Genomic DNA, 25,513 nt, shown 5'->3' with positions numbered 1-25,513 from the left:
ATTAACATTTTTTTAAAAATAAAAATCACAAAAAAGAGGCATAGTGTAGCTCCGTTACTGGCATCACCGCACTATCCTGCCGCCTTCCCATGGCAGGGATGCAGGTACTCTCCCTGCAGCCACCCAGCAGTAGCTTCTGTGTCCCCATTCCCTGTCTCCGGCTCCCAGGGCCTGCCATGCCACGCACGTCTCCTGGGAGTGCTCTCTAGTCTTAAAGGGCCAGCATGCCCTAACCCAGAAGTGTCTCTCAGATTATGGCTTAGAGGCACTAGGTATTTAAGGCATCCTCCTCTTATGGGAGATACCTGGACAACATGGTCTATTCCTAGAGAAGTGTTGCTAGTTGTCAAGTCCCCTCCCATTTACTGAGCCTTACACTGTGTGTGCGAAAACATATCTGTATTTTAGTAGCCGCTGTGCACGCTGTACCTGCTGCACCCACTGTACCTTCTGTGCTTTATGTACCAGTCATGCCTGCTGAACCCACTGTACCCTGCTACCTGTTGTACCAGCTGTACCTGCCGTATCAGCTGAATCATTCATACTTGCCGATCACAGCCATCCACATCTGTATCAGCCGTCCCGGCTGCACTCAACCACATCAGAGACTGTCAGTGTCCCACCCCGACCACTGGGGCCAACTGTTGCAGTACCGGGACACCCTGTAGTAGCATCTGGTGACTACCGGCAGCCAAGCCCAACCTCCCCATCAGAGGCTCTGGTGAATACCTGGTAGTCGTTTAGTTACGCCCCTCAACTACAGGCTCGATTATGTACTAAGCGGCAGCCTTGTTCTCAGACTTATAAGGTGGTTACATTCCCAGCGCACGTGTCACATTGGGAAATTACTGAATGAATGATTGGAGAAAAAGTTCCAGCTAAATGAACATAATATTTTTAGTTTTATTTAAGAAGTTATAAATATATCAGTATATGTAAAAATTGTTCATAAGCGTAAACACCAACGTGTTTCTGGTGCTTCCGGCAACTTAACTTTACCATTAGTAAAGGTGAAGTGAGAAACACAAACAAGTTGGAATTTACACTTATGGACAGTTTTTTGATACACTGATGTATTTATTACTTCTCAAACTAAACTGAAGATTTTATATCCATGGATCTAGATTTTGTTCTCTGAATATGATGGCTAATCTTGTTCCTGTCAGTGATAGTGTTCCACGCTCCGTAGAGTAATATAAATACGGTAAATATGGTGAGCTGGCTTCCGACATTTCTATTATGCAAAATTACTGAATACAGAGAAGAAGTCAGAATCTGTATACATACCAGGAGCATTGACAGACAACTACTTTACAGACCTTTTAATTTGCCACTAAGAATAACGTTAAAAAGTTGTGTTGTCATGTATACAGCGCTAGTTTTTCAGACAAAAGAATAGAGACCATATAGGACCCCAATGGACTCCAGTATAATCCAAAGAGGCCCATTTGCCATCGGTGTCCATAATTTCACAGATCACCTATGCATTGTGGTTTCTGTTTATGATGGAAAACCTACATGGTGGGGACTTCTCTCTATTAGGTTGCAGATTCATAATTTTTCTGGTCTTAAAATGGACATACACTGACATCACTGACCTGCGGCTGGTGAGAAGTCACCAGTTCCCAGACCCCCACTATGCCATGAAAACCCTCAAGAGTAATATCAAGTGCTTGTAAAAGCTGCAAATACAGGTTTCAGGCTGGCAATTCTTTCTATGGATATTTTTAAACAGTCATGTATGCTTTTCATGTTTGTTGAACCCCTTCGCGACATGCCCAATTTTGTTTTTGCGTTTTTATTTTTCCTCCCCTTCTCTAAAGGTGAATAGCTTTTTGTTTTTCTGTCCACATAGACATATGAGGGCTTGTTCTTTGCAAGACGAGATGTGCTTTTGATTGACACCATTCCTTTTACCACATAGCGTACTGTAAAAAGGGAAAAAAAAATCCAAATGTGGAAAAATTGTGAAAAACACAATTTTTGCGTTGTTGAATTATTTTGTCATTCAGAAAAGAAGGAAAAACCAGGCGCAGCTTCCAGCTGGCAATTAGTGCATATTTTCACCTCTCTCGAAAGACGAGACCCGTTCGCTAGTATGGAACTGCCACAAGGGGTGCACCTCACAGAGAAAGCTGAGAAGCAATATAGCAAAAAAGAGGAACAGAGGGCACTCACCGATTGAAAATTAAATACAAGATTTCTGCTTTCAATCGGTGAGTGCCCTCTGTTCCTCATTTTTGCTATGTTGAATTATTTTGTGTTTACTGATCATGTTAATCATTTTTATGTTCTGAAAGACTAGACTAGAAAGTGGTAATATTTTTATTTTTTTTTAAATGCATTTGTATTTATAATGAGTCAAAAGAGGGGTGATTTGAACTTATTTAAAAAAAAAATTGTAAAAATTTTAAAACTTTTTTTTCTCTATAGACTATAGCCTGTGATCGTCTGATGGCTTATGCTATACACATAAATGCCTCAGCACTGCTATATATAGCAGAAATCACTGTCTCTTTTAGGCCTCTTTTACAGTAGAGTGAAAAACTTACATTTTTCACTGATGAGATAAAGGTGCGTATGTCCCTCTATGTGCCATGATTTTGGCACACGTGTGATCTCCGTGTGCTATCCATGATAATAAGACTGGGTTTAAAAAGCTTTTAACTTTAGATGTACGTGATTTCACTACTGTGTGGTCCATGGGACATCGGTGATGCCAGAAAAAAACAGACTTAGGTGAGAAATCATCGATGTATGCGTAGACCCATTGATTTTAATGAATCTGCGCATGTCAGTGATTCTGGAATGTGTAAAAACTGCAACATAAGTACCAGAATCACTGATGTGCAAAGGGGGCCTTGCTCTGACAAAATAAGCGGTGCTTGGATGGGAAGGGGATGGAATAGGGCCCCTCAATTAATCAGGTGTATCTGACTGAAGCACACTCTTTCATGAAGACCGGTGAGAAAAATGCCGGTATTGATTAATTAGACCCAAGGTGTACATTTTTATTTTCTTTATAATAGGCAACATCTGGCAAAAAATGAAGCATTAAAAAAAAAAAAAAAAAAAAGCTGTAAATTTGTACTAGGTTTTAATTCTGTTTGTTGAGCCTAGTGTTCTCAAAGCTGAATTGGCCAGAACAATCACACTGTGATTGTCTACCGTGAGATACTACCCTGAGATACTACCGTAGGGGACTAAAGGCCCCTTTACACACTGCAACATTGCTAGCGACATCGCTGTAACGTCACCGGTTTTGTGACGTAATAGCGACCTCCCCAGCGACATTGCAGTGTGTGAAATGCATCAGCGACCTGGCCCCCACTGAGGTCGCTGATCGCTACAAATCTTTCAGGACCATTTTTTGGTCCTTTGTTTCCCGCTGCACAGCATGTATCGTTGTGTTTGACACCGTTACAACGACTTCGTTAGCGACTTCCCTTTCAAATAACTGCTTTGACACGTCCCCAATGACCAGCTAGGTTGTTTTGCAGGTCCGTAACACTGCTGCATCGTTGGCCAGGTTTGCCTGTTTGACAGCTCACCAGAGACTTTCCAGTAATCCCGTCCAGGTCAGGATCGCTGGTGGGATCGCTAGAAAGTCTCAGTATGTAAAGGGGGCTTAAATGAGCACTGATCAGCTTATTGTTTGTTATCAGTGGTCGATTATTAGCCTGTTTACACATGCTGACCTAACTTTAGATGCGCACTGAATAATCTACAATAAACAGTTTCCCAAAAATAAGACCGGGTCATATTAAATGTATGACTTTAAAAGATATCCGAGAGCTTATTTTCATGGGATGTCTTATTGTTTGTACTGGCGTCAGTGAATTGGTCACCTGTTAATGAAAAATTAATATTCAATCCCTTCCCCTGCCCACCCCTGTGCACCGGCGTCAATGATTGGAAAGTGTGTTAATGGAAATTAATATTCACCCTCTTCACCCACCCACCATTCTGCACCAATGTCAGTGATTGGAAGCCCCTTTCCTTGTCCACATTACCGCCCACCCCTCTGTGAGGGTATCAATGATTTAGACAGACTGCCGTATTACTGCCCGATGATTGCATTGCAATGCTTGGACTGGCCAGTGGCTAATAAAAACAAGTGCTGAAAATAGCTGAAGAAACGATGAAAAAGTGCTCAGAAAACGACCAAAAAACACTAATGTTTCACAAAACTACAGGGAAAAGGAGCAATTCTTGAAGTGGCTTCAGCTTAAAAAAAAATATTTTTGACATCTGGAAAATACACAGTGTACATATCCTTGAACCTTAGATTCCTCAAAGCACCCCTCTTTTACTCTTATGACAGGTTTACACCCCCTCGGCATATTCTCTAGCACCTTCATCAGTTAGGCCGCTCTCACATCAGCGGTATTCTGCCGCAATGCCGGATCCTGCAAAAACGCGTTTCACTTCAATGCATTTCCTATGGACTCGCGGCAAGTTCCGGTCACATGCAGTTGTGTGCGTCATACACAACCGCATGTGAAAGGAACTTGCCGCGAGTCCATAGGAAATGCATTGAAGTGAAACGCATTTATGCCGGATCCGGCAGAATATCGCTGATGTGAAGCCCGCCTTAGTTATCTGGAATGGCTTTCCAACAATTTTGAAGGAGTTCCCAGAGGTGCTTAAGACCTATTGACTGTTTTGTCTTCACTCTGCAGCCCAACTCATTCCACACAAGCTCAATTTGGTGGCGGTCAAGTGATTGTGGTGGCTATGTCATCTGACACAGCACTCCATCCTCTCCCTCTTGGTCACATAGCCCTTGCAGTGCTTGAAGATGTGTTTTGAGCCATTGTTCTGATGCAACAAAAATGACTAAGCACATGGGATGGCATGTCATTGGAGAATTTTTTGGTATCCATGCTGACTAAATGTGCCTTGAGTTTGGAATAAATCGCCAACAGTAAAGCACCCCACAGCATCACACTTCCCCCTCCATTGCTTCACTATGGGCACCGCATATGTAGAAACCATGAGATAACCTTTTCTGAGCCTCACAAAGACACTGAGTTTGGTACCAAAATAAATCAAATTTAGACAGTACAGTTTTCCACAAATCTAATGTCCTGTCATGGTATTGATTGGTCTAAACAAGTTTCCTTGTTTGCAATCTTCAGTAGTGGATTCTTTGCAACAATTTGACCATAAAGGACTGCTTTGAGTAGTCTCCTCTGGACAGTTAACGCTAAGATGTATCTGCTACTTAATGTCTCCATAAATTATGAGGACTGTTATATGACCTGCTTTCAATTTGTGGTTTCTGAGGCCAGTGATTCTGCAAATGAACTCTTGATGAGGCATACCAGACATTCCAGGTAACCACCTGAGGAAGCTGCTTGAGAGAATGTCAAGGGTGTGTAAAGCAGTCAGTAGAATAAAAGTGGGAATTTAAGAGTTAACACATATTCTGTTTCTTTGCTTTCACGTTTTTCTTTACTTTACCGCAACATGCACATTCCAAAAAGAACAAGGAAATCCATTGCATGAACAGGTGTGGCCAAACTTTTGACTGGTCCTGCACATTTTTTAAACCTAAGAAACCCAAATCCACTAAATTAAAAGTATGACTATAAAGAGGTGCAGTAGTTATGGTCACGCCTGAGGTAAGAAATTAGGAGACACAAAAGGGTTTCTGTACTGTAAATGAGAACTGTACTATAAACTACTCATGGCAGGGAAGAGTCCCTGTTATAAATTTTGCAGACGGGCACTAATGCTTTAAGAAATGCAGCGTTTGAATAATTTGAAACACAATGTGCTTTGATAATGAGTAATCTTCAATCCTAGACACATCAACGTGTTCACTAGAGACAATGCACCATTAATGAAACCAGTTTAAGAAATATGGTAAAGTTTAGCAGCTAAAATTACAATTCATGGCTTAAGCTAAAATTCAGGCATGAATCACAGCAAAATCATAGTTTCAATGGGATATCAATTATTCCATGAAAAGGTGATTTAGGATAAAGATATATTTTTATATTGGAATTATTTTTTAATATATCTTTTTTATTTAGTCCCTTTATGGAACACTAACTTTCAGCTGATCCCCGATATAATCCACTGCAGTGCTTGATCACTGCAGTGGATTTTAGGTCACTGCTGCACTTCACATCACACACTATGCATCTGGCATGGTGTGTGAGGCTTTTCGCAGCTCGGTAACCCAGGGTCGTCATGATGATGACCCCGGTTTATTATGGCAGCGATGGGTCCATGTGTTCGCATTACAGGGACCTGATCGCCTGGGAGAGTTAAGCGATCCCTCTCCCTGCCTTCTGAATGCCCCAATCGCATTAATTGCAGTATTTATTGGGTTAATCTGCCGGCAGGCACCACTGCTGGCAGTAAGAGCCAGGTACGGGCTGCAATATCAGCCAGAGACCTGGCGGCAATTGCGGTGGTACAGCGCAGGAACCCCTGCGATTGCCATGATGTAACTGTATGTCATTGGTCGGGAATGGACCTACTTCTATGACGTACAGTTACATCATGGCAATCGCAGGGGTTCCTGCTCTGTACCCCCGGTGCCAATATAAGTCTATGGGGACCAAAATCCGGAGATTAAAAATGTTTGTGGAGGGGATAGGGGCCTAGGACCGCGCGGGGTGTACTCACCCGAGGCTGTGTCATGGCAGCAAACTACTTCCGGGTCACGCATTTTCCTTCTGGAGCCTACAATTCAATGTTCATTGTTTTGCCCGTCCACCGGCGCGTGTAATTGGATGCAGTTAAACGCGCCCCCACCCGACTGTCAGCGTGTCAGCTGACTGCAACCAATTACAGGCGGCAGGACGGCCGGTGGGTGGGGAAAGCAGTGCAAGTGTCTGTGGGTCAGTATGGTGAATGTGCATGTGTTTCAGAAACACATGCACGTTCCTGTCAGAAGAGTGCGTGGCTGTGGCGGTGATACAGCTTTTTTTTTTTTTATTTAAATAAATAATTTAAAAAAAAAAACGACGTGCGGTCCCCCCTAAGTTTGATACCCAGCCAAGATAAAGCCGGTTGGGGGCTGGTATTCTCAGGCTATTAGATGTGACAATCCCGGTGCTTTACCGGCTCTTCCCGTTGGCCTGGAGTGGTGCCAATTGGGGTAATAAGGGGTTAATCGCAGCACACAGCTGCTTCTAAACCCTAGGTTAGTGACAGCATAGACGTCTATGAGATACCTGCATCACACTAACCTGTAAATGAAAGTAAATAAACACAGACACAGAGAAAAATCCTTTATTTGGAATAAAGTACAAAACACACACCCTCCAGTCCTTACCTTCTTTATTAACCCCCAACACCTTGCAGGTCCAGCGTAATCCACACGAGGTCCCACGACACTTCAGCTCTGTTACATAACACAGCCAGCGGCCATAGAGCACGACCGCTGGCTGTGCAAACAATGACTGACCCGCGATGACTGCATGGCAGGCAAATACTGTCACAGGCTGGAGGTGCGTCTGCCTGCAACCAATCACAGACAAGAGGACGGCCGGTGGATGGGGAAAACACAGAAAGCTGTGTATATTCGATGCACAGTGCAGGAAGTGAATGCGCGACCTGGAAGCAGAGTGCGCCATGACACTAAGTCTTAGTAAGTATGAAACGCTGTTTTATTTCCGTTTTTCTTTATTTTTCAATTTTCCCCAGTGCCGGATCTGGGTCGTGCACCCAGAATCCCAGATCCGGGTCCGGCACCTGTGCATCTTTGAAACCTTTTACAGTCCGGATCCGCTCAGCCCTACTAATGGACAGACTGAGAGGATGAACCAAGAGATAGAGCAATATTTGAGGTGTTTTGTTTAATCTAATCAGGAACACTGGGTGGAGTTTTTGCCCCTTGCTGAACTAGCTTTCAATAATTGTACTTCCATGGCTACCGGATCCTCTCCTTTTTTTTGTTATGGGGGTTTTCATCCAGTGTTTAAAGACATTTTCAGGGTTGCAGTGTTCCGTGCCAGAGAAGGAGAAATTTTCTTCCCATATGATAAAAGTCTGGAAGGAGATTGAAAGTGGTCTTTTGGTTGCTAGTGATTGGGTCAAAAAAGGAGCAAACTGCAGACACAGAATGGCTCCTGTCTATAGGGTGGGGGAGTTTGTGTGGTTGTCCTCTAAAAATATAAGGCTAAAAGTGGCCTCTAGGACATTTACTCTAAAATTTGTAGATCCTTAGCGGAATACTGAAGTTTTGAATTTAATAATGGTTAAGCTGCAACTCCACTTAGCTTGGAAAGTTAACAACTAGCTCCAGTCTTCTTTTCTGAAAAGATTTTTGGGGAAGCCTGGTCCTTGCGACATTGTTGAGGAGGATCTGGAGGAGGCCTGGCAGTATAAAATAGAGTTCTGGGTTCCAGGCAGGTTAGATGCCATTTGCTGTATCTGGTTAAGTGGAAAGGTTATGGTACATAAGATAATTCCTGGGTAATTTGGAGGACCTTCATGCTGATCGCCTGATAAGAGATTTCCATCAGCGTTGTTGTAGATTGGGGATTTCTGAGAGTCTTGTAGAGGAAGGGGTACTGTCATTGCTCCACTCCGGGATTCGACTCTCTGGGTTGGACAACAGCCTGTTTTGTGTTGGTCCAAATACTGAAGGATCTCTTCTCTTTCTTTCTTATTCTCTGCCTTTGTATTTCACTTCTATTCAGGTGCATGCACTTTCTCATTTGGTTTGCCCAATCATATATTGGGTGGGGCTATTTATAATCACTACTCACATGCCAAAGTGCTGGCTATATTTCTGAATGGATGGTTGTCTAGAGTCCCAGATGCTCAGTTAAGGTTTTCTTACTGAGACATTGTAATTGCTATTCCCTGCAGTTTGTTTATGGGAATACCTTCCCAGTTATCTCCTACTTTGTCTCATTTAGGTTTGGGAGGGTTTCCACATATTCTGTTATTTTTTTCTGTTTCTTTTATTCCATCATTCCTGTATGACTGTGTTTGCATGTTTCTAGCACTGCGTTTCACCCTCTGCTTGTGGGCACTTTTATATGTTTATATTTTTGTGTTACACTTGATTTATAGCTTAGGGTGCAGTTAAGGACACTCAAGGTCTGCCATCTATGAGTGGGGGTGCCACTACATAATCTTAGGGTGCCAACCTCCGCTGTCAAGCAGGTACACCTTAGGGTCAGGTCTAGGTGCAAGTACAAGCCTGTTTTGGGACCTGACCTGTGGATTTCTAGTTTAACATCTCCACTGGTTTTCCATCCCCATTTTAGTGCTTGGGTTCAGTCGTAACATCCTTGTTTCCATTAAATACATTAATCCCATTAGACAAATTAAGTTATTATGCTGACTAGTACATGAATTAAATAGTATCCTATTTGTTTACTATAAAACAATTACATATATCTCGCAATAGTGAATCATGAGATCAAGCATGTACACTGTGTGCAGAATTAAGAGGCAAATGAGTATTTTGATCACATGATAATTTTTATGCATGTTGTCCTACTCCAAGCTGTATAGGCTTGAGAGCCAACTAGCAATTAAGAAAATCAGGTGATGTGCATCTCTGTAATGAGGAGGGGTGTGGTGTAATGACATCAACACCCTATATAATGTGTGCTTAATTATTAGGCAACTTCCTTTCCTTTGGCAAAATGGGTCAGAAGAGAGATTTGACGGGCTCTGAAAAGTCTAAAATTGTATGATGTCTTGCAGAGGGATGCAGCAGTCTTGAAATTGCCAAACTTTTGAAGCGTGATCACCGAACAATCAAGTGTTTCATGGCAAATAGCCAACAGGGTCACAAGAAATGTGTTGGACAAAAAAAGCGCAAAATAACTGCCCATGAATTGAGGAAAATCAAGCGTGAAGCTGCTAAGATGCCATTTGCCACCAGTTTCGCCATATTTCAGAGCTGCAACGTTACTGGAGTATCAAAAAGCACAAGGTGTGCCATACTCAGGGACATGGCCAAGGTAAGGAAGGCTGAAAAACAACCATCTTTGAACAAGAAACATAAGATAAAATGTCAAGAATGGGCCAAGAAATATCTTAAGACTGATTTCTCAAAGATTTGATGGACTGATGTGAAATGAGAGTGACTCTTAATGGGCCAGATGGATGGGCCAGAGGCTGGATCAGTAAAGTGCAGAGAGCTCCACTCTGACTCAGACGCCAGCAATGTGGAGGTGAGGTACTGGTATGGGCTGGTATCAAAGATGAACTTGTGGGACTTTTCGGGTTGAGGATGGAGTGAAGCTCAATTCCCAGACCTACTGCCAGTTTCTGGAAGACAACGTCTTGAAGCAGTGGTACATGTAGAAGTCAGTATCGTTCAAGAAAAACATGATTTTCATGCAGGACAATGCTCCATCACATGCATCCAACTACTCCACAGCGTGGCTGGCTAGTAAAGGTCTAAAAGATGAAAAAATAATGACATGGCCCTCTTGTTCACCTGATCTGAACCCCATAGAGAACCTGTGGTCCCTCATAAAATGTGAGATCTGCAGGGAGGGTAAACAGTACACCTCTCAGAACAGTGTCTGGGAGGCTGTGGTGGCTGCTGCACGCAATGTGATCGTAAACAGATCAAGCAACTGACAGAATCTATAGATGGTAGGCTGTTGAGTGTCATCATAAAGAAAGGTGGCTATATTGGTCACTAGTTTATTTGGGCTTTGTTTTTGCATGTCAGAAATGTTTATTTCTAAATTTTGTGCAATTATATTGGTTTACTCGGGAAAATAAGCAAGTGAGATGGAAATATATTTGTTTTTTATTAAGTTGCCTAATAATTCTGCACAGTAATAGTTACCTGCACAAACAGATATCCTCCTAAGATAGCCAAATCTAAAAAAACCCACTACAACTTCCAAAAATATTAAGCTTTGATATTTGAGTCTTTTGGGTTGATTGAGGACACAGTTGTTGATCAATAAAAAAAATCCTCTAAAATACAACTTGCCTAATAATTCTGCACACGGTGTATATACTGCAGCTTTAGTCAAGTCATTCAAGGGTTAATTTGACAAGAATAGTAAGCTCAGTATGCAATAATCACACCCTTTCTATTATGTATCCATTAATTCCTTGTTGTCTTTTTTCTCCCATACGCTGATCTTTGCGGTTAGTCCAGGAATCTGAATGTTATTAGCACTCTTCTTCCTCACAATGTCTCCATACACATATAATGCATGTGTTCTATGGAAGAAGTAGAGTTCAATGCTGACATAAACCCCTGACAGCGGCTTTTCTCCCCAAGAATGAAAAAATTGAGCAATTGAATCTATCTGTCCAATCCTTTTCATCCTCAGCTGCCATCAGAGAGAATCAGGACCTCCCATACACATTAGATCTGCTCAGCTTACATATATTTAATGTGTATGGTTAGCCTTTAGACCACCAGGGATGATCACAATAGCCATTTATCTGCCTTGGCCACAAAGATCATTCTGATTACATTAATCTCCTACTGTTAAGACCACAAGGGACCAGTGTCTAGAGAACATTAACTGTTCCCTAGACCACCAAATAGGTTGGCCCCTCCACAACATAGACCACCAAGGAAGCTGGTATGAATCCCTTAACTGCCTTAGACCACTAGGGCTGTTGGTATTAACCCTTTTACTACCATTGACCACTTTAGTAATTAGGTGAATTCTGGAGACAATTGATAACTCATGGATTTTATTTAGGGGAATCAGACTACAGGGGGCTGAATAGAAATACACATCACAATTGTTAGATTTATATTTTAAAAATATTTAGAAAATTGTGTATAATTTCCTGTAAACTTCATAAATATGAACTACTTGGTGTTGGTATATCACATAAAATCACAATAAAATACATGTGCAAAGTGATTATCCTCTATAGGGAACACTTTACAACTATGATATAAGGCAACCAATGGAGCATGCCCTGCATATTATGCTACAGTCAGGCCTTGTGCATTACCATCACATGCAAAATGGGGTCATAAAAATAAGTTTATATTACACAGAGAGAAAGTATTTCAGAAATATAGTTTGTGATTTTTGTTCTGTTACTAGCTCACATTATGAAGCAGATTTCCCAAAAAAAGAGAAACACATCATCTAGCTCTTCGATAGCAGTTTCTTGGACAAGAAAAGTGCCAAACTGCATCATGTGAGTGCCATGACAGTTGTACAAATACGAAATGAAGTCTGACCATCCATTCAAAGGCCAAGAGGTGGACGTCCAAGCAAAATATTGGAGTTAACAAGTTGGCTCATCATAAGGTCCGTTTAGTTCTGGCGCGATAAAACACGGCAGTGGAGGTGGCTCGTATGCCTCGTAATAGTGAGATCACAGAGATCCATGCAAACACCATGCAACAGATGTTACACAAGTCTGGAATGGTGGCCTGAAAAAGGTGAAGAAGCCTCAACATCAATATCATCAAAAGAAGCATCAGCTGGTGTTTGCAAAAAGTAAGAAAAGTGGATAGTAAAAGATTGGAAATGGGAGTAATGAGATAAATAACAATAGACTAGGCTCTGATAGGTTCTAATCGGTTCAGAAGAAACAAGGGAAAAAAGGGGCTAACGGATCGAGAAATTGAAGGAACTGTCAAGTTTGGTGGAGGAAGCCTGATGATATCGGGATGTTTCACAGCCAAGGGCATTGTATACTTGACCAGGATCGATGGTGGTCTCAATGCAGAGCTATATGTCCGTATACTACAAGACAAATAACTTCCTACAATGGAGTACTATGGGTATTAAAAGGATGACATAGTGTTCCAGCAGGATAATGACCCATAGATAGAAAAGGAAGGAGGGGGTAGAGCTCTGTCTCTAACGCCTCCCTTTGCCTCTAGCTCCTCACTTTGCCTCTAACTCCTCCTGTCATCATAGAATCTCATCAGTAACAGCTCTCCTCTCCTATCTCAGTAATGGGAAAGTCTTCACTGAATACAGATTTTACCTCAGAATTGAGAATTTTGATAATGACTGATCAATTCTGGCCGAGAAAGTAGCAGATGGTCTGATAAGAAATATTACAAAGTTACTTATTTTCATGTGCACTATTGATTTATGAAATAAAAATGAAAACAACGATATGCTTCAAAGTAAGCACTGGAGGTAGATTATCATGTAGTTTTCAGCCCATAGATCTTAACAGCTCATGTTCATACAGTATATCACAAACCTGAGTACACCCTAACATTTTTGTAAATAGCTTTTTTTATATTTTCACGTGACTACACTGAAGATATGACACTTTGATACAATGTAGTAAGTGTACGGCCTGTATAACAGTAAATTTCTAAATTTGGTGTGCTCTAAATAACTCAACACACAGCCATTAATGTTTAAATCGCTGTCAAGAAAAGTGAGTACACCTCTAAGTGCTGGGGCTGCATGAGTGCTGCTGACTGTGTGAAGCTACAGTTCACTGAGAGAACCATGAATACTAACATGTACTGTGACATGTGACATACTGAAGAATAGCATGATCCCCTGCCTTTCGAAATCTGGGCAGCAAGACAGTATTCCAACAGTATACTGACTCCAAACACCTCCAAAATAATCACTGCCTTACTAAAGAAACTGAGGGTAAAGATGCTGGACTGGCCAAGTATGTCTCCAGACCTCAAGCCTACTGAGCATCTGTGTGGTATCCTTACATGGAAGGTGGACAAGCGCTAGGACTCTAACATCTACGAGCTCCGTGATGTCATCTTGGAGGAGAGGAAGAGGATTCCACTGGCTCCTGTGAAGCTGCCATAACTCCCAGCCCAAGAGAGTTATGGCAGTGCTTGAAAATAACGGTGGCCACACAAATATTGACACTTTGGGCACTATTTGGTCATAGTCACTTAAGGGTGTACTCACTTTTGTTGCCAGAAGTTTAGACATTAATGACTGTCGAAGTATTTAGAGGGCACACCAAATTTACACTGTTATACAAGATGTACACTGACTACTTTATATTATATCAAAGTGTCATATCTTCAGTGTTGTCCCATGAATAGATATAACAAAACATTTACAGAAATGTGAGGGGTGTACTCACTTTTCTTTGGAATAAGACAAGCGATTGCAGACATCAAGGTGTAATTTTATTCACGTCTTTTACCTACATGCCCATGTAGACTGCTTAGGAGGATTGATCCTACTGAAAGATTCTCTTTAATAGATAATTATAGCATATTCTGTGGTCATTCAGAGGATAGGCCATAAATACCGGAGATGAAAATACCACTTTAATTATTCTTCTTGTTATTATTTACACATTACCATTTCTGCATTTCATAAAGCAATAATACACATGAAAACAAGCGGCTTTGTAATATATCTTATCAGACACATTTGCTTCTTTCTTGGCCAGAATTGATCAGTGATTATCAAAATTGTCAATTTTGAGGTTAAATCTGTATTCAGTGAGGTCTTTCCCATTACTGAGATAGGATATGGCAGCTGTCACTGATCTTTGGTGTCAGATATCATGTTTTGTTCATGCTTCAATAGTTCATCATAGAGATGAACAGATCAGGAAAACTTTGAATTCGCTGTTTGCATGGATTTTTCCAGGGAGATTTGATTCACAGAGAAGTTATTCTCAGCAAATTTTGTGTTCCTTAGTATGCTGTGCGATGTTCAGATCCCAGAGTACAGTAAATAAAATATACAGAAAATAGCAAAACCAATTTTATTCACTGCTCATCTCTGAGTATAAGCAGTACTGTTCTGGGCCTCACCAGTGTTGGAAGCCATGGCTCAGTGTCCGAGACTGAGGAAATTCAGCGCGCATGGTGGGAATCAAAAGATGTGATGAAGTCCGGAAAGGTGATGGTGAGGAGCGAAGGTGAGAGTAAGGTGACTAGAAGGATTTTTTTTACCTTTTGATGACCCTTTATGTTTTAGAAAAATGGCGGCCAAAGGACACTCACATTTTGGCAAATGCGGATTTTTGTAAAATTTGAGTAGAATTGAATTGCACTCCGGTTCAGAGCTGTTTTTCTGGTGAAAGGTGGACATGATAGGCAGGTAATACTATAGGCGACCCTTACCTGGTCTCTAATCTGGTTACTGGTTGCTGCGGTCAGGTATTTATGTTCTAAATACCAGGCTCTTTCATTGTATATCAGCTTTGTTCCATACAGCAGGCAAAACTGAAACACAAAAATAAGTGGGTTAACGTATACATCAGTAAGCGGGGATCACATTCATTCAGTATACTAACATATCATATAACGACAAGAAAATGAAATAGGGTTTTAACTGTGTACAAATGGGAAAATGAGTGAGCGGGATGTGCTCACCACATAGAGATGTGAGAGGCACGACTCCTGAGGAAGCATAAAATTAGCTGCTCCCCAGTATGCAGAGACCAAAAGATAGGAGACAATGGATGTAGTCCGTGCCGCCAGTGATTCAATGGGGTTCAGACCAGGGAGGGAAGAATATGCAGTTTATTGAAGTCCATTACTGATTGTCCTGATGAGGAAACCAGTGGGTTTCGAAACATGTAGATTTCAATAAGCCACATGTTCTTCACTTCCTGGTCTGAACTCCATTGAATCACTGACAACAGAGCCTACATCTATTGTCTCCTATACCTTGATCTCTTCATATAATATTATCGACATCTTATTACAAAAGCTCCATAATGATTTTAACTATCAACTTACAGCTGTGGCCTAAAGGAATTAATTGAGTTGTATGCAATTTTGTGGACTGCGGTAACTGTACAAGTGTCTGCAGCCCAGCCTTAACCCTCATTCACACAAACGTATGAAGTCTCTGGTCAGTGAAATCTACAAATTGTGACCATGACGGTGTCTGTGGGCAGTGCTCGTCTGCATCTAGGAGAGATACATGACTTGTGAGTTAGTGAAAACTAGCACTGTCTCTGCAACAAAGCTGATGAGACCAACCTACATGTTATACACAATAGCCTATTTTGTGTGAAAAAGTGCTCTGTGTGTGCTAGTGCACTGACTAACAATGGTCTGTGTAATGAAGTTGCGTAGTCTATTGAACATAAGGACACAATGACCAAAATATGTTTAGCCTGACACCAAGACAAAATAATCTATCAAAATAAATACACTGTGATATTTATAGTGCACACAAGTGGATATATAGCTATATATTTACAGAATTGTCATATACACATTTTGGGCACTCACAAGAACAGATGGGAAAAAAACAATTTAAAATTTAATAAATATAATTAAATGTAATTAAATGGGTTATGCTCAAAAGGATCACAGGATCAGACAGTGCTTTCTTACTTATCTATATAATAATAATAATAATAATAATAATAATAATAATAATAATAATAATAATAATAATAATAATACAATTTCTAGATGTTTATTTTGTTTTCATTTTTTGGTCACTTTTCTTTTTTTTTCTTATAGATGTCTTTTGGGAATGTTCAGGGCAGCCCAATAGTACATGGTGTTACATAAAAACACCAAAATTTGGACTCACTGCTGGCAAAAATCAGTGGAAGTTACCAATTTAGAGCTATCCCCCAGTACATTTATTTTCACTAGAAGTTATACCGCATTACCATTCCCCTTGTCTTTCAAAGATCAATGCGAACAACAGAAATACTTCACTGTCTTTTATCTGTAAAGTATGCAATATCACGCCATCACACGATGCAGGATTAGAGGAGTGAATCACTTCCTTTTCTTTGTTCCCAGCCTGGCAACAACTAAAAAAGTATCATATTTACACAAAGAAATGGCACTTTACAGGATACCATTTGGATTTGTGTATTTGGGAGAAGGGTTAAGTCAAAGCAGATGTTTAGATATGATTGCTAATATCCTCTGATAACTAATGAATATACTACATATAATCCTAAATAATCCTAAATAATCTATTGAACAAGCAGTCATATATTTTTTTAAGTTGAGAAATACTCTATAAATATATTGTCAAATTAAAGGCCACATCTCACTAAGCGACATCACTAGCAACATCGCTGCTGAGTCACGGTTTTTGTGACGTAGCAGCGATGTTGCTAGCGATGTTGTTGTGTGTGGCATCCAGCAACAACCTGGCCCCTGCTGTGAGGTCGCCGGTTGTTGCTGAATGTCCTGGACCATTTTTTAGTTGTTGTTCTCCCGCTGTGAAGCACACATCGCTGTGTGTGACAGCGAGAGAGCAACGAACTGAATGTACAGGTAAGCAGGGAGGCAGCTTCTGACAGCCTGCGGTAAGCTGTAACCAAGGTAAATATCGAGTAACCAAGCGAAGCGCTTTGCTTGGTTACCCGATATTTACCTTGGTTACTAGCGTCCGCCGCTCTCAGGCTGTCAGTGCCGGCTCCCTGCTCCCTGCACTCGTAGTCAGAGTACACATCGTGTAAATAAGCAAAGCGGTTTGCTTATTAACCCGTTGTGTACTCTGGCTACGAGTGCAGGGAGCCAGCGCTAAGCGGTGTGCGCTGGTAACCAAGGTAAATATCGGGTAACCAAGCGCTTGATTACCCAATATTTACCTTAGTTACCAAGCGCAGCATTGCTTCCACGCGTTGCTGGTGGCTGGTCACTGGTGAGATCTGCCTGTTTGACAGCTCTTCAGCGACCATGTAGAGAGGCTCCAGCGATCCCTGCCAGGTCAGATCGCTGGTGGGATCGCTGGAACTTCGCTTAGTGTGACGGTACCTTAAGTAAACATTTGCTGTTACAGTTGAGCTGTAGCCATATAACTAAGGGTGGACACACCCATAACGCGTAGGTTCTACTGATGATCACAAATCTATGTGTTTTTAATCATGACTGAATAAAGGACTGAACTTTTAACACTAGGTGCTGGAATTTTATTTACTTTTAAGATTTACCACCATTCATTCTTGGCCCAAGAGCTTCTGTGCAGCAGACAGTAAAGGCCCAGTCACACTAAACAACTTACCAGCGATCCCAACAATGATACAACCTGATAGGGATCGCTGGTAAGTTGCTAGGAGGTCGCTGGTGAGATGTCACACTAAGCGACGCTCCAGCGATCCCACCAGCAACCTGACCTGGCAGGGATCGCGGGAGCATCGCTACACGTGGAAGCATGCTGCGCTTGGTAACTAAGGTAAATATCGGGTAACCAACCCAATATTTACCTTGGTTACCAGCGCACACCGCTTAGCGCTGGCTCCCTGCACACCTAGCCACAGTACACATCGGGTTAATTACCCGATGTGTAGTCTCGCTATGTGTGCAGGGAGCAGGGAGCCGGCACTGACAGCGTGAGAGCGGCGGACGCTGGTAACGAAGGTAAATATCGGGTAACCAAGGGAAGGGCTTCTTGGTTACCCGATGTTTACATTGGTTACCAGCGTCCGCAGAAGCCGTCTCCCTGCTCACTGCACATTCAGTTGTTTCTCTCTCGCTGTCACACACAGCGATGTGTGCTTCACAGCGGGAGAGCAACAACTAAAAAATGGTCCAGGACATTCAGCAACAACCAGCGACTTCACAGCAGGAGCCAGGTTGTTGCTGGATGTCACACACAGCAACATCACTAGCAAGTTGTGCCTCAGCAGCGATGTTGCTAGCGATGTTGCTTAGTGTGACGGTACCTTAAGATTATTATTCCAGAACTTCCAACATACAAACTGACACCGGCAAGATGTTCCCCTCTTTTCTTTTATTAAAGGAGTAGTCCTATCTCCAAGATCCTATCCTAATATATAGTAGAAATAATAATAATAATAATAATAATAAAAGCAAATACCTTCAATTTGAAATATAGTATAGTTCTCCTGATATAGCCATGTCTCTGACCTCATGTGCAGGGCATTATAGTAGCTTAGGTATCCATGGTCACGACCCACTCATGTAGTGACAGTTAGGGTATGTGCGCACGTTGCTTTTTACCTGCTTTTTACCTGCTTTTTTGCGGCTTTTTCTTCTGCGCTGTTTAATGCCAAAATGGATGTGTTGTTCTATTCAAGCAAAGTCTATGGGAATTTGGGTTTCTTGTTCACACTATGTTGTTCAAAATGCTGCCTTTTTGTGGCAGAAGTTTGGTCAAAAACTCAGCTTTGCAGTGCAAAACCCAAATGGCAAAAACAATTGACATGTTGCTTCTTTGAAAAGCTGAGTTTTTGACCAAAGTTCTGCCACAAAAAGGCAGCATTTTGAACAACATAGTGTGAACAAGAAACCCAAATTCCCATAGACTTTGCTTGAATAGAAGAACACATCCATTTTGGCATTAAACAGCGCAGAAGAAAAAGCAGCAAAAAAGCAGGTAAAAAGCAGGTAAAAAGCAGGTAAAAAGCAACGTGCGCACATACCCTCAGTCCCTAATTGCTCATGAGGTAAGAGATAAGGCTATTTTTTCCAAACATACCAAGTAGTGCCCTCCATTACTCTGTGAGCGCAATTAGGGTATGTGCGCACGTTGCTTTTTACCTGCTTTTTACCTGCTTTTTTGCTGCTTTTTCTTCTGCGCTGTTTAATGCCAAAATGGATGTGTTCTTCTATTCAAGCAAAGTCTATGGGAATTTGGGTTTCTTGTTCACACTATGTTGTTCAAAATGCTGCCTTTTTGTGGCAGAACTTTGGTCAAAAACTCAGCTTTTCAAAGAAGCAACATGTCAATTGTTTTTGCCATTTGGGTTTTGCACTGCAAAGCTGAGTTTTTGACCAAAGTTCTGCCACAAAAAGGCAGCATTTTGAACAACATAGTGTGAACAAGAAACCCAAATTCCCATAGACTTTGCTTGAATAGAAGAACACATCCATTTTGGCATTAAACAGCGCAGAAGAAAAAGCAGCAAAAAAGCAGGTAAAAAGCAGGTAAAAAGCAACGTGCGCACATACCCTTACTAAGCAATTTGTATCTTTGATGACTAATTTTATTATTGGACAACTACAGTGGTTAATCGAAAAGGTTAATAAACTTAAAAACTGAGTATTTAAGAAAGTAAATGTGAGGTTTTGTCTTTCTTAGGAGAATGAGTGCAGAATTAGTATGGAACTAAATGAAAAATTAAAACTTTCCCATCTTAATTTGTTTATTTCCACCTGTTATTGAGAGCTTTAGACTGCATGCACACAATGCAGATTTGTCATTTTTTATGCCTTTTTCATTGCAGATTTGTCACACAACCTGAATGGTTTCCTGAAGAAAGCAAAGTGAATGAGAGTCCTGAAGTCTCATGCACACATGGAGTATTGTCCCCTTGCAGATTTGGTGCAGATTTAAGTCTGAAGCATGACAATTCAGCAAGTTTGCTGCAGATTTCATTCACACCAATGTATGGAAAAATCTGCATCAAAAACAAGGAAGAATTGCAAGTTTTTTCTGCTGTGTTTTTCCTGCCAAAATATGCAGAATAGTGCAGAAATTTCTGCACCAAATACTTTACATGTGAACATAGCCTTACTGGTTAGCCAGTGGTGACTTCCATGAATGTGATGGAGCATTGCCCTGGAAAAAAAAATCATGAATTTCTGGAAAGATGCAGACGTTTTCCTGTACCAGGATAATGGGTTTCTGGTCACTTCATGCTTGATTCTTCTGAAATCTTTGCCAGTTAATTGGTGTCTTTTTGCAAATATGTTGCCTATGTCCAACAAAACATTTGATAGCTCTGTGATCACATCCCATATCTTAGCAATTTGAAGAGTGCTGCATTCCTCTGTAAAACGTTTCACCAATTTTTACTATTCAGAGTCAGTTAAATCTCTCTTTTAGCCCATTTTACCTGAGAAAAACAAGCTGCCTAGTAAGTCTGCACACATTGATAAAGAATGGCGTATTCTTAGGTCGCACCCTCCATCATTACACAAATACACATCACCTGATATGCTTCATCCAATAAGCTTTCACGGTTATAATGGTCCAGTATTCAATTGGGTAATTATTGTGTACACAGCCACAGTGTAAATAAAAACAAGTAAAAACAAAAAAAAAGACCCCCTGAAAAAACCCTAAAACTATATTATGTAAATGAAAAGTGATACTCCAATATCATAGCCAATATAAAGCTGAAATATGGTATGTGCAGTCTATGTACCGCCCCGTCAAGGGTGTAGTTATACAGGGTGTAAGTAATCTGTTATGTTTTGTGCATTACACACACCTCCCAGCTTTTGAAGTAGAGAAAGAGGGAGACATTATGTGTCGCACTGCGGCAAATTGTCACCACAGCTCTAGATGCACCCCAAGCCACAGCCATTTTGCAGTGAGGGACATTCAGCAGATGTTCACACACTGCTTTTTTTTCCTTGCAGATTTTGTTGCTAAAAACAGAAGCAGCGTGTCAATTGTTTCCACATCTATTTCCTGCGTTTCTTTAGTCCCCTGCAATGCTTTATCACTACAGGGGATTATAGTGTTGCACTTTGCTTCCCACATCATGAATACTCTCCATAGCTCAGTAACCCGGAGTCGTCATGGTGACAACCCAGGGTTACTATGGCAGCGATTGGGTTCCTGCGATCACATTACAGGGACCTGGTCACCAGGGAGAGGTATGCGATTCCTCTCTCTGCCTCCTGAATGCTGTTATTCTACTGATCGCAGGATTTATGGGGTTAAACTGCGCACAGGCACTGTTCCGGGCAGTTAGGCTATGTGCGCACTTTGCAGTTCAATTCTGCAGCGAAAAAGTCACTGCCTGTGCGTCTCAGAATGCAGCTGCGTTCTGAGACGCATTCTGCAGAACGCAAAGTGCGGACATTCCTGGTGAGAATTCATGCGCTCTCGATGCTTTCTCTGCCATAGACAGAGTGGGAAAAGCATCCAGAACGCACATTTTTCACAGTACGCACCCACTCGGCTCTGCAGCATCCCCATAGACTTTCAGCAGAGCCAAGTGGGACCGCACTGTCACGGCTGGCTGCGGGACAGTGCCGTGCAATCAGAATGAACTCGGATGAACTTCACCCGACTTCATTGTGATCGCGCGGCTGTGTGCGTGCGCCGCGGCTTGATTTGCGGTCACACGTGAAGGACTCACCTGTGATCGCAAATCCCCTGAGTGACTGCAGTGAGCCACACGATCAGCTGTGCATTCACTCAGGTTACTCGCTGTCACAGCTGCAGTCCTCCACGTGAGAGCGGTGGCCGCGAGTAATCTCAGTCACAGCTCAAGCTGATCGCGCAACTCTCTTCAGTTGCTGCATGGAGCTCACAAGAGCGGCGGTGTTCTAGTGCCGCTCCTGTCAGCTTCAGATGTGTAGCGCCTGGTCCCACCAGACCCCGTGGGGGGCGCACTCCCTCAAATTTGCTCAGTCCCAGCATGGCTCCCACGTGCACTCCCAGTCCAAGCCCCAGGCAGGGACGGCCTTCCTCTTACCGGTCCCATGGCTCTGCAGGCGCTGCCCCTGGTCCGGGTCCTGCTGTACGTCCTGCTGCAGCCTCTTCCTGTCTCCCGCCCTCACACAGAATCGCAGTAAGTGACTCTAGGCTGCGCGCGAGGCCACGCCCCCTTTCTTAAAGCGGTATGCCGTGTTTTCTGGAAGTGACCTCAGAGGTCACCTGTTACCTAATGGGTATTTAGGTTCACCTCCCCCGGCAGCAGGCGCCCAAGCAACGCTTCCATTAGAGCTTTGCCAGTGTCCAGAGCCTTTTGTGCTGTTACCTGTGCATTTGATACCTGGTTCTAATCCCTTGTCTCACCGTAGTGCCATCCGTACCATTCTGTGGACGTCACCGCTCATACCTACAGTGGACGTCACCATGCCCTACCTGCCGTGGACATTATCTGTGCCGTACCTAATGTGGACGCCACCTGCTGTGAACATCTCCGGTGCCATTCCCGTGTTCTGCCGGCTGCGGACGTCACAACCTTGCTACACCTGGCCTTACAGAGACTCCTACTACCGGTTCCTGGCTGCCGTGCATTTAGGCCTTCTGGGGAGGCGCCGCACAGTCCCTTTATAGGGGTTCGCTGCTGGTCGCCTTCTCAGGGGAGTCCGGTGCACGGACCAGTGGGTCCACCTCCGGACGCTCGCCGCTCCTCGGTGAGCGTAACAAGATGTAGCAGAGCTGGTTGCGTCGTGGGACCTTGCGTGGATTACGTCAGACATGGAGGTATTTTTGAGGGATTAATAAAGTGGTGAAAGAGGGTGTTTTTTTGTCTTTCATTCCAAATAAAGAATTTTTTGGATGTGTGTGTTTATTTACCTTAACTTACAGGTTCATCATGGAAGGTATCTCGGGGAGACACCTGCCATGATTAACCTAGGACTTAGTGGCAGCAATGGGCTGCTGCCATTAACTCCTTATTACCCCGTTTGCCACCGGACCAGGGCAAGTCGGGATAAGCCAGTAAAGTCCCGGAACTTTCGCATCTAATAGATGCGGGAATTCCGGGCGGTTGCTGGCTGATATTGTTAGGCTGGGGAGCTCCCCATAACGTGGAGCTTCCCATCCTGAAAATACCAGCCTCCAGCCGTATGGCTTTACGCTGGCTGGTATCCAAATGGGGGGGGACCACAAGTCGTTTTTTTTTCATTTATTTTTTTAACTGCTCGATATAGCGGCGGATGTGATTGGTTGCAGTGAGACAGCTGTCACTCAGCGTGGGGGCGTGTCTGACTGCAACCAATCATAGGGGAGAGCAGGGAATACGTGATGGATTAATGAGCGGCCGGCTTTTTCAAAAGAGAAGCCGCTACAGTGTGAACGCTGTGCAGCGCCGCGCCGGTGATCGTGGATCGGTGAGTATGAGATAGGAGGGGGGGAGGGAGAGACTGACATGGACAGAGAGAGAGATAGAGACATAGAGAGAGAGACCGACCGACAGACCAACCGACAGAGAGAGAAAGACGAAATACCTGCCTTTATGTTAAAAAAAATGTGGATCGCAATAATAATGCAATGCAAGCGCACTGCTTCACATTTTGGCAGCGATTTTCTACAACTCATTGATTTCAATGGGTGTAGAATGCAGCCAAAATGTCAAAAACAATTGACATGCTGCTTCTTTGAACGCATGGTTTTTGCCATGAAATATGCAAATTAAACTCTGCGTTTGGAAACGCAAAGTGTGGAAAAGAAATCCACATTTTCCATAGACTTTGCTTGAAAATCAAAACGCTGCAGTTCAAAACAGACCTAAAAAGCAGCTGAAAAGCAGGTGGAAACGGAAAGTGCGCACATAGCCTTAGAGCTGGGTCTCGGCTATAACAGACTGGGCTGCGATCACAGAGGTACAGTGCCTCAACCCGCAAGATCATTATGACTAAAAATAGCACAAAGAAACAGGAGAAAGCACATATGAAAAAAAACACACAAACGCAAAAGAAAAATCACATTTTTTCTGCTGCTTTTTTCCTGCCAAAACATGCTTTATGTGCAAAAAAGAAGCATACAAAAAAGCAAAGTGGGCACATAGCCTTATGTAGCTTCACTATATCACATGTTGCTTTTTGTGTCTGTAAGGCCATGTTCACACATCGAACTACACAAAAACACTCTTCACTATTGAACTTCTGCTGCATATTTTATGCCTTTTCCAACTTGCTTGATGTGTTTTTGGTGCAGCTTTGAAGCCACGTTTTTAAGTAGTTTTTACAATACAGAAAAAAAACTTTGATTCTGCACTTAAAGGGTAACTGCGGTTTTTTTTACATGCATTTTCTTTAGGCTCCACATGAATTAAAAAATAAAACAAAAAAAACTTTTTTCTTTTATTATCTCATAGTAGTTTAAGGCCTCGCCTCCAGTTGTGTGTGTGTGTGTGTGTGTGTTTTTTCTTGCCTAGCATATGTATGACATCTGTATGACATGCGTTTTTTTTCCAGCAGCTATTATTCCACAGTCATTTACAAAACTATTTACAGTGTTCTATGCTGCAGAATTGTGGTGTATCAGTAAAAAACGGGCGGCATATGGGTGGTCTGTTTGTCGTCTGTTTTTTTTTTTCTCGCATCCATTGCCTTGTATTGGCGAGTTTCGTCTGCTATACGTAGCCATACCCAGCATGCTACAACTTTTTCCTCAGCCAGATAACAGCTAAGGAAAAACTCGCAGATAAACACTGCCTCACTGAATAACATTCTTGCAAGTACAATGCGAATTTTCATCGGATTGCACTGGTCCCCATTAAACACAAGTGGGAGCAAGGCGTTATAGGAACAAAAAAAAAATCTGTCTTTTTCTTCACCTTTAGAATACAGGGACATGGAGATATATCTGTACATAGCTGTGTTTCTCTATGAACCTGTATTATCGGTTTCCGGGTTCTCAAACTGCACTGAAGGTCAAGATTACCAAATCCTCCTATGTATCACAGTCTGAGCAGTCTGAGGAGTGGCACAATGGTAGTGCAGCTGTCTACGGACAATTTTGAGTCCTGTGGAGACCAAACGAGAGGAGAATTCTTGATTTAATTTATGTACTACAGAGAGCAGCAAGGGAGAAGTGAAAGCAAGTCTGGACAAAAGCCGGGACAGCCGGGACAGCCGGGACAGTGAGACTGAGCAATCATATTGGGACAGTCCTGCTAAATCCAGGATAGTTGTGAGCTACGATTTACAATATTACAACTCTGTATGAAGCCAGTCTACGGTTTCATTCACATGTCCGCATGGCAG

The 25,513-nt window shown here is 42.4% G+C and overlaps 1 protein-coding gene across 3 annotated transcripts in view; it reads right to left on the bottom strand.

Annotated features, from left to right (window-relative positions):
- The window catches only part of ACOXL (acyl-CoA oxidase like), a 483,610-nt gene that overhangs the window by 48,710 nt on the left and 409,387 nt on the right, over positions 1-25,513 (bottom strand). For all 3 annotated transcript variants that reach the window (XM_075338173.1, XM_075338174.1, XM_075338175.1), the window contains exon 18: positions 15,011-15,112. In XM_075338173.1, coding sequence (XP_075194288.1) covers positions 15,011-15,112 — 102 coding nt within the window. The remainder of the gene's footprint in view (positions 1-15,010; positions 15,113-25,513) is intronic.

This window comes from Anomaloglossus baeobatrachus, chromosome 3 (genome assembly GCF_048569485.1).
Source record: "Anomaloglossus baeobatrachus isolate aAnoBae1 chromosome 3, aAnoBae1.hap1, whole genome shotgun sequence".
NCBI classification, from domain to species: domain Eukaryota; kingdom Metazoa; phylum Chordata; class Amphibia; order Anura; family Aromobatidae; genus Anomaloglossus; species Anomaloglossus baeobatrachus.
This window is presented reverse-complemented; position numbering and strand designations above follow the sequence as displayed.